The 21,396-nt window shown below is 41.6% G+C and overlaps 1 protein-coding gene across 1 annotated transcript in view; it reads left to right on the top strand.

Annotated features, from left to right (window-relative positions):
- ABCG1 (ATP binding cassette subfamily G member 1) overlaps window positions 1–21,396 on the top strand; it is a 48,725-nt gene that overhangs the window by 12,541 nt on the left and 14,788 nt on the right. The window contains 5 exon segments of the mRNA XM_083437416.1: window positions 15,123–15,240; window positions 16,417–16,549; window positions 19,304–19,354; window positions 20,164–20,306; window positions 20,308–20,354. Coding sequence (XP_083293542.1) covers window positions 15,123–15,240; window positions 16,417–16,549; window positions 19,304–19,354; window positions 20,164–20,306; window positions 20,308–20,354 — 492 coding nt within the window.

Genomic DNA, 21,396 nt, shown 5'->3' on the forward strand with positions numbered 1-21,396 from the left:
GGGAGAGATGGAACGAGGGCTATATATTTCACAGATGCCTGTTCAGGTGCATTTCAGGCATGTGCAAATAGACATATTGTACTACATGGGTTTGTGGGTTTGAACCCTACATTGGACAAAAGATTTCTGCATTGCAGGGGTTTGGACTAGATGATCCTTGGGATCCCTTTCAACTTCACAATTCTGTTCCAGTGGTACCTGAGGTTACATACGCTTCAGGTTACATACACTTCAGGTTACAGACTCTGCTAACCCAGAAATAGTGCTTCAGGTTAAGAACTTTGCTTCAAGATGAGAACAGAAATCGTGCTCTGGCAGCGCGGCAGCAGCAGGAGGCCCCATTAGCTAAAGTGGCGCTTCAGGTTAAGAACAGTTTCAGGTTAAGTACGGACTTCCGGAACGAACCCGAGGTACCACTGTATTCTATTCTATTCTATTATTCTATAGTTGTCTCAAAGTATAAGGACCTCCTTCACCTAGCCCTACTCCTGAAGATAAGACTTTACATAGGCCCTGCCATAATCTTGAGCAAACTTTTTCAGCAGGAAGCTGGTCCACTGTCCCTCAGACCTTGTGGGGGGGGGGAACTATTTTTTTTGGGGGGGGGGAGAGAACGAATTCCTATGCCCCACAAATAACCCAGAGATGCATTTTAAATAAAAGGACACATTTTACTCATGTACAAACATGCTGATTCCCGGACCATCTGCGGGCCTGATTTACAAGGTGATTGGGCCGGATCTGGCCCCCGGACCTTACTATGCCTATCTATGATCTTGAGTCTCCACTAATATTTAAGAAGGGGTAGGACTGCAGAGTCTCCCACAACAACCCTCAACTTCTCTCTTGCGAGTGCAGCATCTATCCTGCCCAGTCTCTTGTTCCTTGCCTTAGCTCCCCTATGGGCAGCTCTTCTGCTATTTTACTAATTGTGGCCTAGATTCTGGCTCTAGCCCTCCTGAATGAACTGCATCCTGCTTCTCCCTTCCAAGCGGGACTGATGGGGCTGGAGTTGATGGGAATGGGATGGCGGGGAAGGGCTCTGCCTCCACCACGGTAGGTTTCTTAAGGACATACTTTGCATTGCCCTGGAGTGAATGAAAGCTACTCTGTGATGCAGAAGTGAAGAAAGAGGCCTGTTTCTTAGGTACACAGCAGGTTTTACTGTTCCCCATTGGTCTTGCAAACTGGCAAGAATTGAATGGATGTGTGTGCCTTGTGAAGGTAGTAAAAGTGTGTAAAATGTAAACATGGAGGGAATCGCATCTGTCCCCCCCCCACTCCCAGCCTCCTTGGTTTTTTAAGTTCCACCTACAATGAGATCTACATGCATATCTGACTGTGTGCACAGTCTCTGAACACATCCTCTAAACCAGGCATAGGCAAACTTGGCCCTCCAGCTGTCTTGGGACTACAATTCCCACCATCCCTGACCACTGGTCCTGTTAGCGAGGGATGATGGGAGTTGTAGTCCCAAAAACATCTGGAGGGCCAAGTTTGCCTATTCCTGCTCTAAACCCTACAAAAGGTACAACTTTAGTTGTATTTTCTCATAACCATTGGGTTGTTGCAAAATAAAAGGAAATACAAACCATACTATATACAGCTAACAAAGTGGGGGACAGGACAGCCTGTCAACTAACAGAATCATCATCAAATAACGCTCCCCTCAAACAATGTCAGACTGAATGGTCCCTCATTAGTCAATTGTGGTTTGTGTGGGAAATGTGCTTCTGATTTATTTTATGCAGCAAATGTAAGGATAGTTACTTTACCTGTCACATATTTGTCAGAATCTGAAAGAAATAACACATTTTAATTCCATTAAGATTTTCAGGCAAAAATCTTCATTGCCGTGAAGTATATTTTTGGCAGTACAATAAATAATTATAGTCTACTTGACCACATTTACACAAAACAACTCTCTCAATAAGCACGTGTCATTGTTTGTAAGAGGAGGACTGCAAATTCCTTCTTTAAAGAAACACACACCTGTAGAGACATCATGTCTGTGTTCCTTGCTGAAATGCTGGCACTTGAATCCAACCCTGGATGCTTGTGTTGTACGAATTAGCTGCAGAGTATAAACAGAGCGCAAACAAAATAAATAAGTAAATTAAGGACAACAATACCACTTGGGGGTGAGGTGAAATACATTTTTATACTACAGCTCAGAACCACTGCTGTTCATTCACAATACATTCAACTGGGGATTTAAGCTCATTTATTTCATAAATGCAGAGGAAGAAACAATTATTTGGTGTACTTCAGAAAATTATGCATCATTTTCACCTCCAGCTAATTTTTCCCTTTCTCTTCACTCAGTTCTGCGAGTATAACTTAGGAACGTTCAGGATTGTCTCACTCCAGAATCCAAGGAACCATTCTTTTAAATCAGAAACATTTGTTTCTAGTATTTCATAGCATTAATTTTTTTTCAAAAGTCCTGAATTCCTAAAATCATGGCAATAAAATTGTTGCCGTTTTTGTTATAATAAAAGAGGTTCTAGTGGCAAGGACAGCAATTACTTTGTACTCAGGTTGTTGTATTTGAAAACAGCAATTGGAGGAAGAAAGTGGCAATTTAACACCTTTTGGAGCATTAGTCTTTCAGCTAGATACCAGAGGAAGCAATTGAGAAAAGTTCAAGATTGAGACTATTACAAAATCAGAACAAACAGCATCTCTTGTGGTGTATCATTACATAACTGAATGTTTATCCTGTACACAGGTCCTATCGAAAAGCATCCACAGCAAGTTTGGTGATTTTTAAGTCCATGGCATGAAAGGAACAGATATATTTCTATTTGTGGTAAAATATAAAACACAGTGTTTGCCTGATGAGGGCAACAGCTATGACTCCTTTAACTTTCAGATCTTCAGTGTCGGATCACTAGGAATGAGCTGAATCCATTTGTGTGGGTGCTTGATGTTTGTAGGAGACATGAATAGTGCCTAGGGAAGTCACAGTTTGTGTACCAGTCAGGGTATACAAAGTCAATTCACTGTAGATGAGGCCAGATCAAGCAGCTAAAATCTAGGCAGAAGCTCTCTTCTATAGAAATCAGATAAAAACAGGACCTTGGATAGCTCCAAATGAGCCAGACTGAGTGAAGCACAAGGAAGTGGAATATAGATGTTGTTGTAGCAGCAAGATAGTCATCTGAAGGTTTTTATAGGTTGACACCCCTGGCAGTGTCACTGGCTTTGGCTTACTGGAGGAGCTGTTAAGGGTCCTCACCTTATTTTACAGTTTTTGACCTGCTACGTTGAGGAAGTAGAGGTTCTGAAAGGAGACACATTCTGGGTCCAAGAATAATGTCTGGACTCTGTTCTCCAACCAGAAGTGCACTGAATAAGCTAACAAAGTTTTTCCCCACCAGAAACTGTGTTTTCGTCTCATCAGAGGCATCTACTGTACAGTGCAAGGTCCAAGAGTCAGGGTCATAAAAGGTTGCATCTAGTTCTTTGAGATCTTCTGGCTCATAGGGGAGGCCAGCAGTTTCCAGTCAAGCAACAGGACCTTGACCAATTCCAAGGGCCCCTGCTAAAACAGTTATGAGAGATAATTGTCCCTCCAGGTAGTTGGAGCCAACTGAAGTCTTATGTAGGCTGACCAGTCGTGTAGCAAGTAGGCTCTGTCTCTCTGGAGGAGCTGACTGGCTGGTTAAAGGGCCCTCACTTTGTTTTGTAGCCTTTGATTTCTGCACGGCTGGGGAGACAGAGGGACTAATCCTTGAGTTAGTGGCAGAACCATGCCCTCTGGCTGGGGGAACTCTGAATAAGGTAATCATGGTTCTTCTCCTGAGGACATAGCCTGAACCTCATCAGAAGCCTATGGAGTACACTGCAAGGTGCCCGGATTGTAATCCAAGACAGGCTGTGACTTTGCCTTTGATTATTTGGGCATGATTGTCTTGGGATAAGTTCATTTACAGGACAAAACCATATATGAGTTCAGAGGGGTCTGGAACACAGAAAGTTTAGCCAACTGCCTCCCATGTTGCAGCAACCAGATGGATGTTGTTTCTTACAGCTAGGAGACTAGAGTTCTGTTTGCTGCCTGGGGAAGAAAAGTAGAGCTTTTCCTGTTATCAACCCACTGGGCTTGAGTGAAATGGACTGAAACAGTGTATTTATGGGAACACTCAGAAGGAACTTCTTCTTGACAGAGCTCCAAAAAGTATCTACAGAGTTACATTAAAATATCCTCGTCTGCCTTGCTTATCCAAAGAAATTCATTAGTGTTTTCTATCTTTGCGAACATGTACAAATACACCACATGGAGATCATTTGGTGCAATTAATTGCAGGGTCTATCATGCAAACTAGGAAGCTGCTTTACAAATGAGAATCAAGGAGCATAATCTACCAGGACAGGACAGGCTGATTTGGAGGTGAGCCAGAAATGAATCTTCTCTCAGTTTTAACCTAAGCTAACCTGACCTGGATTTAGACATACCCCATGAGGCAGAATTTCAGTAGTCAATGTGCTCTGGGTAGAAAATGTATGAATATTGTGATTATATACTTTTAGTTGTAGAGATTTTTATTGTGTAATTCAATATCTTGCCTATGTGTGGAGTTTTTGTTGTTGTTTTGTACTGGAAGTATGAAAGAACATCTGTTTCTGGAAATTATTCAGTTCTTTGTTGCCATTCAGTTAGCCCTTGTAATAACTTGAAAAGAAAAGAGCGGGAATTTGGGGAAGCTGAAAGTCCTCTCTGAAAAGGATGGGAATTTGGAAAAAGCAGTGCATTTTAATAATGGCCCTCAACCACAGTTTGATGTGTTTGGACAAAATTAATTTATTGGAGACAATTTGTCATGGACAAGATATTCATCTTAACTTGACAGACCCTTCAGAAGTTAATTGGCAACAGGTATGGGTAAAAATTCATCAGATCAAGTTATGAAGATACCAACCATTCACAAAATAGTGAAGACCAGCTTAAAGAAGTAAAGTGCATACTTTGGGATAAAATTTTGCTTATGTTTGTTCAGATAAAATAGCATATTTGCAGTTCTAACAGGGAGAATTTTAAGTGAACTCAAAAGTTAAAAGGCAAAGATTTTTGTGACATTATAAACTATTGTGTAATATGCTGGGGAATAAAACTGATTATGTGGAGAGAATGACAATATGATAGAGGTCTAGGTCACTATGGTGGTAAAATAGCCACCCAGCCTTTTAAAAATGCCATCTAAATAGTTTTGTGGTCCTCCTGGTCTGTTTGTTCTTCAGCTATTCCTACTATTAGCAAGAGAATTTTTTCCCTGATACCCAGCAGGGAGGTAGCTCAGCAGCAATGTGTGATGGGCAGCAGCGATAGCTTTGTCTTCCTGGAACCTGATCACATGTCTGAAACAGGGGATGTGAAAACTTCCCCTTTGAGATAAACCTAGTCATGCACTGTATTAGTTACCATGGGTTAAAGCTGTAATGCTGCTATTATTATTTACTAAATTTCTATATTGCACTTCATCCAAATATCACAGGGCAATTTACAATATAACCCCCCCCCAAAAAAAATACATAACATAATAACAAACAAAAACAACACCTATGCACACACAGTTTAAAATGCCATAGATTGTTTAATTAGCCAAAGGCCTGGGAGAAAAGGAATATTTTTGCCTGGTGCCTAAAAATATGTAACAAAGGCGTCGGATGACCTTCCTGGGGAGTGCATTCCACTTTAGACAGGTACTATATTCTCAAAAAAGTACAGTGGTACCTTGGAAATAGAATGGAATCTGTTCTGAAAGTCCGTTCGACTTCCAAAACGTTCAGAAACCAAGGTGCAGCTTCCGATTGTGGAAGCCGTGTCCGACGTTCAGGTTCCAAAGAACGTTTGCAAACCGGAACACTCACTTCCAGATTTACTTCATATTACTTTATCTACTTTATCAGTTGATATTAAACCAACATGCTGAATGTAGGTTGTCTAGGATTTGAAAACAGCTGAAAGTTCAGTATTATCATGGTTGCTCAGTTTTTCAGTTTCCGAACTGCAGGACCAGTAAAAACCATCCTTCTAAAATCCACATTTTCTTTCTGCTAGCACTGATGTGTTCACTGTGTAGTGGGTTTCTGTTTAATGCTTCTACACGTTTCAGAAGAAATTATGATGGCTAATTAGAATAGTTCAGGGATGTTTTAGCAGGTTCTGTGTTTAGTGTGTTGGCAGTGAAAATATTTTCATTTCTGAGACTTCATTAATGCAAATAATCCAGAGGAGAGCTAAAAACGCTGTTGTCAATGCTCTAGGCATAAACCAAAAATCTGGAAGAAATCCAGATTGTTTCCACATTCATGGGAGGAATATTATTATTTTAGCATTCAGGAACACAGATGCTACTGTTACATTTTAGAGAAATTGTGCAAATTTGCCAGTTTCACCAGGCCTCTAGATTTTTTGTGTGTCTCTAGGCTAGGGATGAGTGAAAATATCAGTGTTGGTTTCTCTCAGTTTTCCCAATCACATTTTGATATGAGTCTGCAGTTTTCTTTTAAAATCCTCCTGAAAACTACTCAGCATTTTAGTCTGGATTTACACATTTTTGTATGCCGTTTAGCCTTGTATACATATTTTTGCAAAGCAATGCATTTTTGGATGCTATTTCCCCTGATCCATGAATTTTTATGATATATAATTACTTGGCTGTGGAGTTGTGCTGCAAAATTTGAAGAAGTGTGGATTTTGTGCTTTGTGCATTGTTTCAGCAACTGCAAACTGAATTGAAGTTGTTCTACTTCCCTACTTGAGGCCATTAGAAATGTTTTAGTGGTATTGTTACTAATTGTAAAGGAAATAGTGTTAAGATGGTAGTTGGGTGGATGGATAGATGGATGGATGGGTTTTCCATTGCTCCTCCCTGTAGCCCCATCCTCCCAGATTGCTGCAGAGAATGAGAGTGGAATGGGAAACCCCATTTCATTCATGGAAATCTATCCTGTTGGCAGGTTAGCACCATTGGATGTCAGCCTGTGTGTGTGTGTGTGTGTGTGTGTGTGTATGTATGTATGTATATGTGTGTGTGTATCTATCTATATGTATATGTATATATGTATATGCAGGTTTTGGTGTCCTCGGGTGTCTTCCCGTGTAAAAGTTGGGGTGTCTAGGCGACGTTTCGACGAGGTCTCACTCGTCATCTTCAGGCTGGTGCTTTCGGCTTCTTGTTACTGGAACAGAGCAGGATCTCAGTGTTTGAGTTCCTATAAATACTGTTGAGGAGGTGTGGTGTATAGCCTCCAATGTTCTGGGCAGAGAGGAGGTTCCCAGGCTAGTGTGCCTTTTCTTCTTTTGTTCCTTAATTACTTGAGGGATATCTTGAGTGATTTCTTGAGTGATTTCCTGAATCCCACTTAGGTGGGTCATTAGGTGTGGATTAGTTGCTAAAGCCTTCGTGTCTTGAACTCTTGAACTTTGTGAAGAGTTTTTCTGAGAAGATGGCTGTACTGCACTTGGTTGTGCTCTGGCTTGGCTTCGTGTATAGGGGCGAGCTGTGGTTTTGTGGCCTGTGCCAGCCAGATCTGTGTAAGGATTGCAGGGGGGTGCAGCATCCGGAGGTGCCACCCTGGTTTGGCTACTGGATGGTGTCTGTAATTTATCCATCTTCTCAGAAAAACTCTTCACAAAGTTCAAGAGTTCAAGACACGAAGGCTTTAGCAACTAATCCACACCTAATGACCCACCTAAGTGGGATTCAGGAAATCACTCAAGAAATCACTCAAGATATCCCTCAAGTAATTAAGGAACAAAAGAAGAAAAGGCACACTAGCCTGGGAACCTCCTCTCTGCCCAGAACATTGGAGGCTATACACCACACCTCCTCAACAGTATTTATAGGAACTCAAACACTGAGATCCTGCTCTGTTCCAGTAACAAGAAGCCGAAAGCACCAGCCTGAAGATGACGAGTGAGACCTCGTCGAAACGTCGCCTAGACACCCCAACTTTTACACGGGAAGACACCCGAGGACACCAAAACCTGCATTCCTGTACCCGTGAAAATCTACGAAAGCAAATATATGTATATATGTATATATGTATATATGTATATATGTATATATGTATATATGTATATATATAGTTTTGATTGGTGTGTGGCCTTGTTATGAACCCTTGAATATTTGGGCTTTAGCTCATAATAGAATCACAAAATCTAATCGGTGGCAGCTTGATTGGCACAGGCATATCTTTCTCCAGCCGCAGTATGTGTTGTGTTGTGTTTGTGTTGTGTTTGTGAGTCATCCTTATGACCACAGGTGCCTGCCTTGTCTCTTTGTGTTAAGAGAGAGAGATCATTCCAGGAAAGACTCCTATTCAAAAGCAAACCCAAGATCTTTTTTCTAACAATAATAACCTGCCAAATGTTTACATAAGGCTTGAATTGTTTGAAAAGAAGCTATTCTGTAAATTCACAGAAAAGATTAAAACAGTAAATCATGTAACTTCACCTCATCACTTTCCCCCTTATTTGGAGGCAAACAAACGCACAGAGCAAGACACATTCTGACTCATAATTCCTCAAACCTGTAGACCTGAAGCTTGCCATGTGGAATACATCCTTGAGTCACTTGCATGAAGCCTGGTGGGAGCAGGGTTATTATCGTTCATTGACCCATTTAAGAGGCTCTCTCTCTCTGCTCTGGATTGCAGGCATGTGGCTGTATCTACTTATATCTAGCTTTATGTTGCTTCTCACACAATGCCAGCACCTGCTTTTAAGAACCAGATCCTGACAAAGTTGTCTTATTGAAAAATTCATTTTCACAATCTTTTAAGACAACATTTAATGAAAATTATATCTGTGTAGGAGAATGGATTGTTTTATTTTTTTAAAGCATGAAAGCTGCCATCCTTGCTAATAATATTAAGAAGAATTTCAGTGTTATAGCCTTTTCTACGTCAAGCTTTCTTCTCCAACCACACAAGTCCAAGCCTACCAACTGGTTGTCTTTCTTCTGTAAAGTTGGCATTAAAGAAACAAACCTTGGCAGTAGCTCATAGGAAACAAAGGATTGGTAGAATCAGAATCTATTTACACTTTACAAAGAAATGCATTGTGCTGAAATATAGACAACGTGCACTTTTTGTTTGCCACTTCAGGGGCAATGTGTGAAGTAGAGACTTGTGGATCTTAGTGTGGGAGTTTGCCTATCATAGTTACTCACAACCAAGACCCCAAACCATCTTTTGGTCCTCATTTACAAGCAGACTTTGGTTTGAGAAAACCATAGTTTGCACTATTTGGACACCAGTTGGAAACAGACGTTACTCTTCACGTGTGGCGGAGTAGGGGGAGGAAATGTATGAGCTCAGCATTAACTCATTCATGATCTTCCAAATTAGGGTTTGGAGTGTTGTGCAATTGTGGCTGTTGTGTCAAGAGCATGTTGGTGACTTTTAGAAGGTTCCGGTTTGCCGTTGTTTGGTTTCTTTTCATTCTAATTGGTGAAGTTGTTGATAGTAGACTTTAGCTCCAAGTCAGAGGAGCTGGCTTATGAGAAGACTGAGGTGAAGGGAGATGGTCTCTGCTATCTCACCAAGAGGAATACCTGCACTGGGATAGATGGAGGTAGTCAAAAAGGTTAATGTACCGTTTAGCTCAGTGTTTCCCAACCTTGGGTCTCCAGCTGTTTTGGGACTTCAACTCCCATCATACTTAGCGAGCAAGACCAGTGGTCAGGGATGATGGGAAGTGTAGTCCAAACAAGCTAGAGACCAAAGGTTGGGAAACACTGGTTTAGCCGCAAATCCCTTAAGAGAGGAGTCAACAACCTTTTTGGACCAGGGGGTACATTTAAAATTTTGAATGTGTGCTGAGGGCTCCAGTTACTGTCATATTGTAGCTATTTATCTGGGATCAAGTCCTGTCAAACACAAAAGACTTCTGAACTTTTTGCTTCATAACATTTTTTCTAGGAGGACTAGAGACTTAGTCTGCAGCGCTTTCCTGAGGGCACCAGTGAAGACCTTTGTAGGCACCCTGGCACCCTCATATGGTGGGCTGGTGACCCCTCTTTTAAATGGCTTAAGAAATAGTACCAGTAAAGTTATGGCCCGCTAGCCCCAAATTATGTGGTATTTTCTCTTCCTTTTGGGCTCAATCTGTGCTCTTACTAGTTTGTTGATTTTTGGATAACGTCAGCAAGATTACTGCTAAGAGAGAATTACTGTAAAGAGAAATTTAAAGAACTTCACACTTCCTAAGGAAATCTAAGTTGACGTACATACAACATACTAATACGGCAGTGATGAATTTGTGGTAAACGACTTGTGGTTGGGCAGGAAGCATGAGGTCACACCATCTGCTAAATGGCCAGCCACAAATGCTATAGTGTTAGGGGTCCAACTGCCTAGTGGGTTGTCACGTCTCATTAGTTTCTCTGAAGAAAAGCATTATCCAGTTATTAAATTTATACAATGAATAGGCTGCTGCTGGGGGGGGGGGGGAGTATGGCATGCACAGCTTTAGAAAGATCCATAAACCTTACTTTGTAAAGACTTCCTTCTGTTTAACAACACAATGCAGTCTGTCAGATCTAATGCCTAGCTGAAATTTAATCCATGGCTCTGAGAGAATAAAGTTAAAGGGGTATACGAGAGTTTCTGGAATCTATATTTTAGTTAAATTAACAATTTAACTGCTTTTTTCCCCCCAGTTCATGCCATAGTTTCTTACCTGACTGATTCCTGCTTTTAGACAATGGTTCATATAAGTGCCTTGTGCTGTTATGCCAGAGATTTAGTTAAGAGATCAGTGCTTATAATCTCTCTCTAACTCCTTAGGCCACAGTTTTACAATAATAGTGTTTATCCCTTTGGAAATCGTATTTACTTCCTACACTTTTTGAGGAAACTTTCTCACAAGTCCCACATGCTTTTTATATTTTGGGACTCCATGATGGTGTCTTGAGATAGGATTGTTTTGTATACACATCATTTGATTAGGTTTTTCATTAACTGGTGAAGGCATTTTTGTAAGACAGCATATATTGTGGAGGAAAGAAGGGCATCTCTTGGTGTCTCTTCTAGATCACAAATGGTGACTTGGTCAGCATAATTCCGTTCCGCTACTGTTGTTTTGTTTTTAGCAATGCAAGGTATTCATTTTGTGCAGGTCTTAGACTTTTGCCCGAAAATTCTACCCCGAGAGCACCAGTGTTTATAATCGCAGGAAGCATGCAATGCCAATATAGAATTTATGGGTCAACAGATTCTAAATCAGATTAGCTTCGAAATGTTCTGCAGCAGAGAAAGGCTCTAGTTCTTTCTGTGTCTGAATATTTTTAATCCTCCATAAGGGATTATAAGGGGCACAATGCTGGTATTACATAGATAACTAGTCTCTACTTGGTTGACCTTCATAGGCAACAAGACCTTTCACCCATTTCCAGAGAAGAATAATGCATGCCATTGTGTTTTAGGGTCTCACTAGCCTGAAATGCTCATTAACAAAATCCAGTTCTTTAATTCATTTTGTACTCTTCCCCATTAAAAAATAAATAAATGTTTTTACGCTTGGGTTAAATACTGTGGGGAGGCAGCAGTGTATACATTGCTTAATGTGGCTAGACCAGTTGTGAAATCCTGGGAAAATACAGTTACTTAATGTGGTAAGGCCAGTTGTGAAACACAGTGATGCAGGCAAAGGGAACCTGTGACCTACCAGAGGATGTTGCCCTTCAGTTCCCATCATCCCTAGCAAGCATAGCCAATGGCCCAGGGATGATGGAAGTTGTAGTTTGTCTGTCTTTTTGTAACTTCCTTTCTCTCGAACTGGGATTCAAGACAGCTTACAACATTTTAAAAACATCAGTATAAAAGACAAGGTCATGAAAGCAAACTAGTTAAACACAATAGTAAAAAAATAAAGCACAATTAAAACTGGCACTGAGCCCTGATACCAGCCCAGTGGTCAACATCACTGGCACCTAGTTTTCAGAGGCCTACCTGAAAAAGAAGGTCTTAGCCTGCCAGTGGAGAGATAACAAGGAGGGAGCCTGTCTAATCTCTCTTGGTAGGGAATTTCACAGTATGGGAGCCACCACAGAAAAGTCTGTCTCTTGTATCACCACCAGCTGTGCCTCTGATGTTGATGGGACCGAGAAAAGATGCTGTGCTGGTCCCGGGGGAGGTTACCGTGGGGCGAGGTCCAGGACCTGGGTCGAGGGTCGGTAGTCTGTCCCCCACGGGCGAGGCGGGGTCCAAAGCGAGGAGCCGGGCAAGGACAGGAACAGGACTGGGTGCTGGCCGAAACAGCTCTTCAACGACATTGCTCCCGCAACCAGGCTGACTGGCCTTTATCTTCTCTGAGGCCAGGGGTGGTCCCGGCCCCCAGGTGACTCACCTCTCCTGGCCTTAAGGCGAGCACTCCTCCTGGGAGAAACCAGTTCCCTCCGCCTCTCTGCCCTGAGCCTCTGCAGCTCAGGAGAGGCCGAAGAGTTACTGGACCCAGGGGAAGACTCACCTTCCCCTGACAGGGCTGGGAGAGGCGCACCTGTAGGCAATGCGTCCTCAATCGCCTCTGGAGCCAGAGTGAATTCATCTGGTGTCTGCTTCTGAGGATCCGGCACAGGTGCAGGTGCTTCAGAATCAAGGCCCTGCCCCAGCTCAGCTGGCCCTGGAGGCGGGGACTCCTGTGCAGGCTGGGATTCCTCCGGTTCAGCCTCTGAATCGGATTCCCAGGCCATCACAGATGCTCAGCTGAGGATCATAGCGCCTGGACAGATTAGTAAAGGGAGATACAGATCTTTCGGGTATCCTGTGCCCCAGCCACATACGACTTTATAGGTGATAACCATCACTTTGAATTGTGACCAGAAACAGACCAGTGGCCAGTTGTTTTCACAAGGAAGTAACATGCTCCCTGCAACCAGCCCCAGTGAGCAGTCTGGCTGCAGCATTCTGGGCCAGCTGAAACTTCCAAACATTTTTCAAAGGCAGCTGCACAGAGAGCAATTTGCAGTAGTCCAACAGAGATGTAACTATGGCATACATCACCGTGGCCAGGTCTGACATGTCAGTAGTTTAGCAACATCTGGAGCACAGGTTCCCGCATACCTGCAGTACTGCCTGGATCCAAATTTTTCTTTTTCTGCAGTTAAGTCATTTCCATCAAGCTAGTGACGTTTCCTGAACAATTGCTGTATGTTCTCACCCAGCACACATTATTCTTGTTCGGAGGTGGACATCTCTGACAGCGTTCATTGTAAACCTTCTTTCACACTGGCAGCTTAAACGCAGCTTGCGGGATGCACTTAAGGTTGCACCTTGACAAATAATTTATGACGAGCGCTTTTCAGTATGCAGTTGGTATTTTTTGAAAGGCGTGGATACGGAGTGACATTTTATCTTGTTTTCAACTCCTTTTCATACTGCGAAGATTCCTGGAAATCAGTGAGGCTTGCGTTTTCAACACTTTTCAAGAGCCAAGTACATTGGAAACCTCTTACATGTTTGTCAAAATGTCTGTATAAACACAAATGATGGGGGTATAGCAGCTGGAGCAGTCTGCTAAAATCAATGCAGACATAACAAGCAAACTCTAGGCCTTTTCTTTCAAATCTGGCTTTTCAATGGCTGATGAAGATGAAAATGATTGACTTTATTGAATGTCAAACTTGCTTTCTCACATTCACTTCCTGCTGTTCTGTGACCATAGCAGAGTCGTGCTGGATGAGACCAAGGGCCCATCTAGTTCAGGATCCTGGCCTGGATCTAGACACATCAAAGAAGTGTTTCAGTTTGAAGCTTTGTATATTTAAACAGGGAAAACAGGTAGAAAAAAAACAAGACTCCACGTCGCCATCTGGTGGCACAGTGTAATACCACACATACCACACATATAAATCGCTTTTTCTTTACCAGTCTAGCTGAGCCTCTGTTCTCACAGCAGCAACTCAGTGCCCTTGGGAAGCCCACAATCATCAGAACAGGAGTGCAACCGCATTCTCCTACTCACATTTTCCAGCAACTGGAATCCAGAGGCAACCTGCCTCTGATCCTGAAAGTTAAGAAGTAGCCATTGGTAGTATTCTCACCCATCAATTCGTCTAATCCCATTTTTAAAGCCATTTTAGATGATGGGCATCACTATATCCTGTGAATATCTTAGTTTCACAGTTTTATTTATTTATCATGTCATAAAATTTATGCACCACTTGATTGTAAAAACAAACAAAACTTAAAGTGGTTTACAAAAAAAGAGACAAGACAATACATTTTATCAATAAGAAGAATTAGAAACAATGATTTGAGACTTTCAAAAAGTTGAAATAATAAACTAAAAAGCGGTTAAAGCTCACATCAACTTTCTAAATATCTGGGTAAGGTAAAGGGACCCCTGACCATTAGGTCCAGTCGTGACGGACTCTGGGGTTGCGGCACTCATCTCGCTTTATTGGCCAAGGGAGCCGGCGTACGGCTTCCGGGTCATGTGGCCAGCATGACTAAGCCGCATCTAGCAAACCAGAGCAGCGCACAGAAACACCGTTTACCTTCCCGCCAGAGTGGTACCTATTTATCTACTTGCACTTTGACGTGCTTTCGAACTGCTAGGTTGGCAGGAAATTATCTGGGTAGGCTTGCCTAAATAAAAATGCTTTTAGCAGGCACCAAAAGGAGTACGGTGGAGGCACTTGCCTGATGTCAACAGGCAGGGAGTTGCAAAGTGTAGGTGCTGCAACAACCTAATTTCTGCCTCTTAAACTACGAAGAAATAGATAAACAAAACCCAGAAAGGTGTAGCGTGCTTGAAATACCATGCTAAGACAACTCTACTAGGGAAAAGATCGTAGGTAATAAAATGGTAAAGAGCTTTTATTTGCAACAAATAAATGGTCACTGTTTATGTTTTCCTTGTAAGATTTTTCAAGAAAATGGAAAAATACAGAGAAGTTCTCTCAGCAGTGCATAGTTTTATTACATATTGAATATCAAACCAAGCACTTAAATTGAGGCTACCTGACTAGGTCTAGCTTGTGTAGAGACTAGCGACAGCTTGAGTCTTAAATCAGTCTTGGGATGCAAGTATTTCAGATTCTAATCTGCTAGAATGACTAGGAAGACGTGGGGTGAACTTCTAAACATTGCACCACCTTCTTTTGCAGGTTTCAAGACCTTGTTGAAAGGAATTTCAGGAAAGTTCAGCAGTGGAGAACTTGTGGCCATTATGGGTCCTTCTGGAGCTGGAAAGTCAACGCTCATGAACATCCTGGCAGGATACAGGTAAGTGAGGGCAACGGTCAATTCCCAAATTATGTTGTTTAGATATAACTAATTTTAAGTGTGCAGCTAAACTTGTAATATGTGAGACGACAAACATGTGCTTGTAAATGTATGTAGAATGCATTTCTGCCCACTGGAGAACCAGAACTGGCTGCACCTTCTTTGTCACATTTACTCACTGTCACAAACTTCTATAATACATAGAAGAACCTTAATTCCAATCCTTGTTCTTAAGCAAATCATTTCACCTTGTATTTATAAAACATATTTTTTTTTAAAAGCCTTAATACATATCAGCAACACTGTTGCTCAAACCTGCTCCTGCAGATTTGGATTCCCTGGTTTAATGTCTACAAGTGTTTTGATAAGACAAATATTTTCACTCATGGTGCTGCATGATTGAGAGAACTCCAGAGATTTAGAAGTAAATACTATGCCACCTGCTCCGAGGGCTGATTTGCTCATTGCAGTCTTCTGAATGTAGGACTTGTCTACAATCTCATGATTTCCAAAACAGCCTTGGAGCTCTCGGTGAGTCAGATGAGTGAGTGAGATCACTTCACACATTGTGTTTTCTTGCATCTGCAGAAGCATAATTGACTTGCATGTCTTTTTTAAAAAATGTAAAGTGCACATAGGGGTAGGAGACAATTTTAGTTCAGTTCACCTTTAAAGGCAAACCTGCCTAATTCACACTTTAAGAACCAAAGAATAGCTATCCTTCAAAATTTACACGTCTCCTAATTTGGGAATGAAATTTTCTAGCCAAGCAATGTTTACAAAAATGTAGAGTGTGCATAAACGTTAACATGATAGTGAGAATACCATAACAATGCATTGTATTAGGGGAAATTACTTGCAAAAGTAAGTACATTAGTCAAATCTGCATACTTACATAAGGCTAAATTTGCACCAAAATGCAGATGAACTTCCATGAGGATTTTTTAAAATGAAAATTGATCATTTTACTACAAATTCATAAAATATTATATGCATAAAACTGGCAAATTTGGGCAGAAATGTGGAGAACAGAATTCAAGACTGAAAAATGGGAAACAGAGAACTGTATTTGACCAATAAGTCAGTCCCTAAGTGCAAGCCAGCCCTTAGCTTTGTCTCCCCCTAAAGGATGTGAAGGAAAGTTTCATGCTCTTTTCTTTTCTTGACTAATTTCAGAGAGACTGGGATGAAAGGTGAGATCCTCATCAATGGACAACCCCGTGATCTGCGCTCTTTCCGCAAAGTGTCCTGTTACATAATGCAAGATGACATGCTGCTTCCACATCTTACTGTCCAAGAAGCCATGATGGTAATTGAACCATATTCAACCTGAACTTCCCCATGACTCTGGCTTCAGGACTGCTTGATCCTTTATAAGACTTAACCCTGTGTGCTGTCACCCTGACAAACCTTTTTGCAGGCTTAAGTGCTGCAAAGAGAAGCAGTCTGTAGACTTGACCACTCTGCTCTTGCCTTGGAGCAGACAATGAGAAGTTTGTTTTATAGCTCAAAGGAAGAAGTCCCATTTTATTTATTATTTACGGAACTTCTAAACTGTCCTTCATCAAAATAATTCCCAGAGCGCAAGCATTAAATAAGCAATCAATAAAACACGACTGAAATGATAAAACCTTTATCAAAACTTTCCAGAGTGGTTAACAAACATTAAATAATTAAAGAAATACAATTAAGATTATAAAACCTAGGGAAAAGGTAATCAATCAACATTTCTAAAAACCCTCATGAACAGTAAAACAATGAAAAACAACAGGCTTTCATCAAACAGGCAGAGTGCCTTCTCGGTAGTAGCGCCATCCCTGTGGCATGCCCTCCCACCAGATGTCAAAGAGAACAACAACTACCAGATTTTTAGAAAACATCTGAAGGCAGCCCTGTTTAGGGAAGCTTTTAATGTTTGATGTATTACAGTATTTTAATATTTTTTTTGGAAGCCGCCCAGAGTGGCTGGGGAAGCCCAGCCAGATGGGTGGGGTATAAATAATAAATTATTATTATTATTAAGCAAACAACCCTAGGACCAGTGCTTTTTTTTTTTTTGCAGGGACACAGGGGTATGCATACCCCTAAACATTTTGTGAATCTTTGTACTTTTGTCCGTTTACTGTATTTATTTCCCCTGATTTGAACTATAAAATGGTGAGTCAAAATGAGAGTACCCGTAAACATTTTTGGGGGAGAAACCACCCCCCCTGTCTAGGACATTGTGCATTGGTAGAATTTAATTGGATTTTCCAAAGGCCTGGGTACCAGAAGCCCAGTAATGTGATGACTGTCCACTCCTACAGGGGACCACTATTGTGACTGTAGGTCAGGCTGATGATCAGAGCAACACTACAAAGAAGGCCTTCTCCTGCCACTACCATCCACAACAAGGCAATGGGAAGTGCCTCACTTGCCTTTCTCACTTCATGGAGGGGATTCAGAAGAGAATTTGTGAGGAAAAATAAATAGATATCAATATTTCTTTAAAAAAGAGAGAGAGCCTGAGTTACCAAATTGGATTATGAATGGGCTGGCCATCCATTACTCTGCACCCCTGCTTTTCAAATCTGGGAGTCACTTGTTTACACAAAGAAGATACATCTGCAGTATATGAAGCAAAAACACATTAATATCTAATGTGCGTACAAACTGTGGCTCCATGTATAGAAGAGCCTGTCTTGCCAGTGGCAGGTCTTTGAAATATCCTTTCCAGCCTGATGCATCTAACTAAAGCTTATCTCCCTGTGATTTCAGTTTAATGATAGTCCAAGGTCTTTGGGAACGACCAAAATACACACTCCTTGCCTCTTCCTTCACTTCCCTCTCAACAAGGCTGCTTGTTCCATAAACAAACACTGGGCTAGGAGGCAAAGCCAGCCGCCTTTGGCCTAGTGCCAGAGAGGCTGATTTGAGCCGACAAATCTAAAAATGTCCGCTGTCCAGGCTTCTGTGAAATCCACTTGGCAGTTTTGTGCAGAGACCTGAAGAGCGTTCAGTTACAGGGTCAACTGCTCTGGGATGGCCTGGTCAAACCCAAGCTACTCATTTTCCTGCGATTAAATGCATTATTATACTGAGGACTTTTTGGGGAAATATTTATTTAAATGTTATTTAAACATATCTTCTAGAATCAAAAGATTCAGAGTAGTTCTTTTTTTAATTGCAGCTGCCCAAAGGAAAAAATAAATAAAACAAATCTGCTGCTATTGGCCACTGTTTTTGCTTTGTCAACACCTTCACGTGTCCTTTGCTATGTCAGAGGCAGTATGTCTCTGAATACCATTTGCTGGGAAGAGTGCAGTTGTGCTCTGGTCCTGCTTGCAGGCTTCCCAGAAGGCATCTGGGTGGCCACACTGAGAACAGGATGCTAGACTAGATCCAGCCATTGTTTATTCAGAAAGCAATTCATTGACTCAAAGATCAGAACTCTGAATCTTCCTGGTTCTTAAAGAAACCAGGAAATTGCAGGGAGGGGGTCATAAAGAGGGTCTTCCCATTGAATAAAAAATGGATTTCCTCCTTATGTTTAAATACAATGGGGGCCTATGTAAGATGTTTACATGAATAAACCTTACCTTTCCATAGCAACTTGAGTCAAGCTGAGCCAAGTTATAGTCTGAAGGGATGAGAGGTGTATACAGTGTTTTATCAATTTGTTCTCCTCTCTCATCAAACTGATTTCCAATCTCCCCAAGTGTGCCATTCGTGCCACTCTCTTCTTCCTAAGGTTTGTCTGATCATGAGAAACGATTTAAATACAGAGTCAGGGAGGAAAAGAGGTAGTAAAGGAGGTGCTGGATTGCACCTCCTCAAGACAGAAGCATTGCTTGTTTGAAAAGCATTCTAATCTCAAAGGCATCCTGTGTATAGGAGCTTCAATTATCTAAGAGATAATTAAGCCACATCTGCACTATTCATTTAAAGCAGTATCATGTCACTTTAAACATCATGGCATCCCCCAAAGCATCCTGGGAACTGTAGTTAGTCAATCGTGTTGATAGTTGATGGAGTCTTCAGAGATGAGTGTCTAACAAGGATTATGTTTGGCCTAATATTTCAGGTATCTGCTCATCTGAAACTTCAGGAAAAAGATGAAGGCAGGAGGGAAATGGTACGTATAGTACTTTGCTCAAGGAATAAATGAAACATACTGAATATTTTTAATGTAATTGTGAAAACTGAGCTAAAAATTAGTTCCTCCTTGCTTGTGGGGGATGAAATATGTATGCAGCACTCTTTATATCAGTAACAAAGGAATATAGGATATACTATTGGAATTTTGTGCTTTTTGGGGTGAGGGCAGATTGAAGACATGCTTATTAAAAAGAAGCCCCAGCTGCTTGCCTACCATTTATAGAACCAGTAGTTAACGGTTAAGTTTCACTCAATGTAGGAATAAGAGAGGAAAGAAAAATATGTTGAAAGTACTCACAGGAATGTTCAGACAATTATAAGGATGCTTCATTTAACAACTGGATATTATATTTTAGCTAGATTTGCAGCTCAGCTTTTGATCTTGTATAGACAGCAGTATAAATAGTTGTTTGGGGTTTGTGGTTGAAAGGAAATTCGTTGTTGTAGAGAGTGTCACCAATAGTGAGTTAAAGGGATTGCACTGATGAACGTTCCCAAATCGAGCAGGACTGAACTCCCCACACATCAGCTAATGGGTGGAAGGAGGGGTTCAATCCTGCTTGCTGCAGGGATTGGCTCATGCAGCTGATCCAGACACATCTCTACCTGCCCCACACCTGACAGCAGATACGACATCAGGTGTGCATGTTTTTTGAAAATTGCCCTAGTGGACCAAATTGGGGGGGGGGGTCCTGATTTGGTCTGCAGGCTGGAGGCTCCCCACCCTGTTGAATGTGGACAGCACTTTGAAGACCCTTTGAAATACTTTGTTGTCCCTCATTTCAGGTAAAGGAGATCCTGACAGCTCTGGGTTTGCTGTCCTGTGCCACTACGAGGACTGGAAGTCTTTCAGGGGGGCAGAGAAAGCGTCTTGCTATTGCTTTGGAGCTGGTGAACAACCCGCCAGTTATGTTTTTTGATGAACCTACCAGGTAATTTGTATTCCAACCTAAAGATGGTATCATCATCATCATTTAGTGCATGGCTTGCAGTACCGCATTGATCCATGGCCCACCCTCCAAAGGTCACGTGGTAAAGTGCATGGGGCCAAGGCAGAAAACCAATACTTAAAAAAAATTAAATATTTGTATTTAAAAACATGTAGTAGATTATTATTCCCTATTATTCTTTCATCTTTTATCCAAAGCCAATCCCTTCCCTTCATTAATCCCCACAACCCATTCTGGTTTTAGTTTATTTAAAACTGATTATCATTCAATCTAATTATTTCTTCTTCCATCCAAAGGCAGTTCCTTCGCTTCCTTAATCTCCCCACTCCTGAACTCTTTCTGTTTTTATTTTATTTCAGGTTTTGCTTTGTTTATATGGTTCCAGTTCTACTCCCTCCATTCCACCCCCACCCCCAAACTCCTAACAATGAATTTTATGTGCTCACCAGTACCTTTTAAAGCAGAGGTTGGATGACTATCTGTCATGGATGCTTTAGTTGAGATTCCTGCATTGCAGGGGGTTTCAACCAGATGACTGACCTTACAATTCGATGGTTCAATATACAATATGATGCTGACTTCACTAGTTCCGATTCTGCTGATTGCTGGCAGTTGGTGCCATTGTTTCTCCTGCTGTGATGCCTTCAGCAGCAATCTCTGGCTGCCAGTGCATCACAGGCAACTTCCAAGCAGTGCTGTTAATAGGGCACCCAGAGGTTGCAATGCAGAACAAAAAATGTGGTTGGGAACCCTGAGTTTATAAAACAGAAGCCCACAGTGGCAGCCATAAGTGTACTGAGATGTGTAAGGTCCCAGATCCTTTGAAAACTAGAACGTATATTGTTGGCCAACAAGTGCAAGATACGAAAAGCTGAAAGTGAGGTGGAGAGAGAAGGATGCTTTAGGGAACAGAAGTCATTCTAGCATGATATTAAGAGCAATCTTGTAGCTGCCAAACTAAAATATGAAAAACCAGGGAGAGCCAATGGTGGTAGCCAGTGCAGCTCATTGGAAATGTCTCCTCCTACCCAAACTCTGTTGGGATTGTGGAGCTTCTGTTCTTTTAATT

This window comes from Podarcis tiliguerta (assembly GCF_965153285.1).
Source record: "Podarcis tiliguerta genome assembly, chromosome: 4".
In the NCBI taxonomy this organism is placed as follows: domain Eukaryota; kingdom Metazoa; phylum Chordata; class Lepidosauria; order Squamata; family Lacertidae; genus Podarcis; species Podarcis tiliguerta.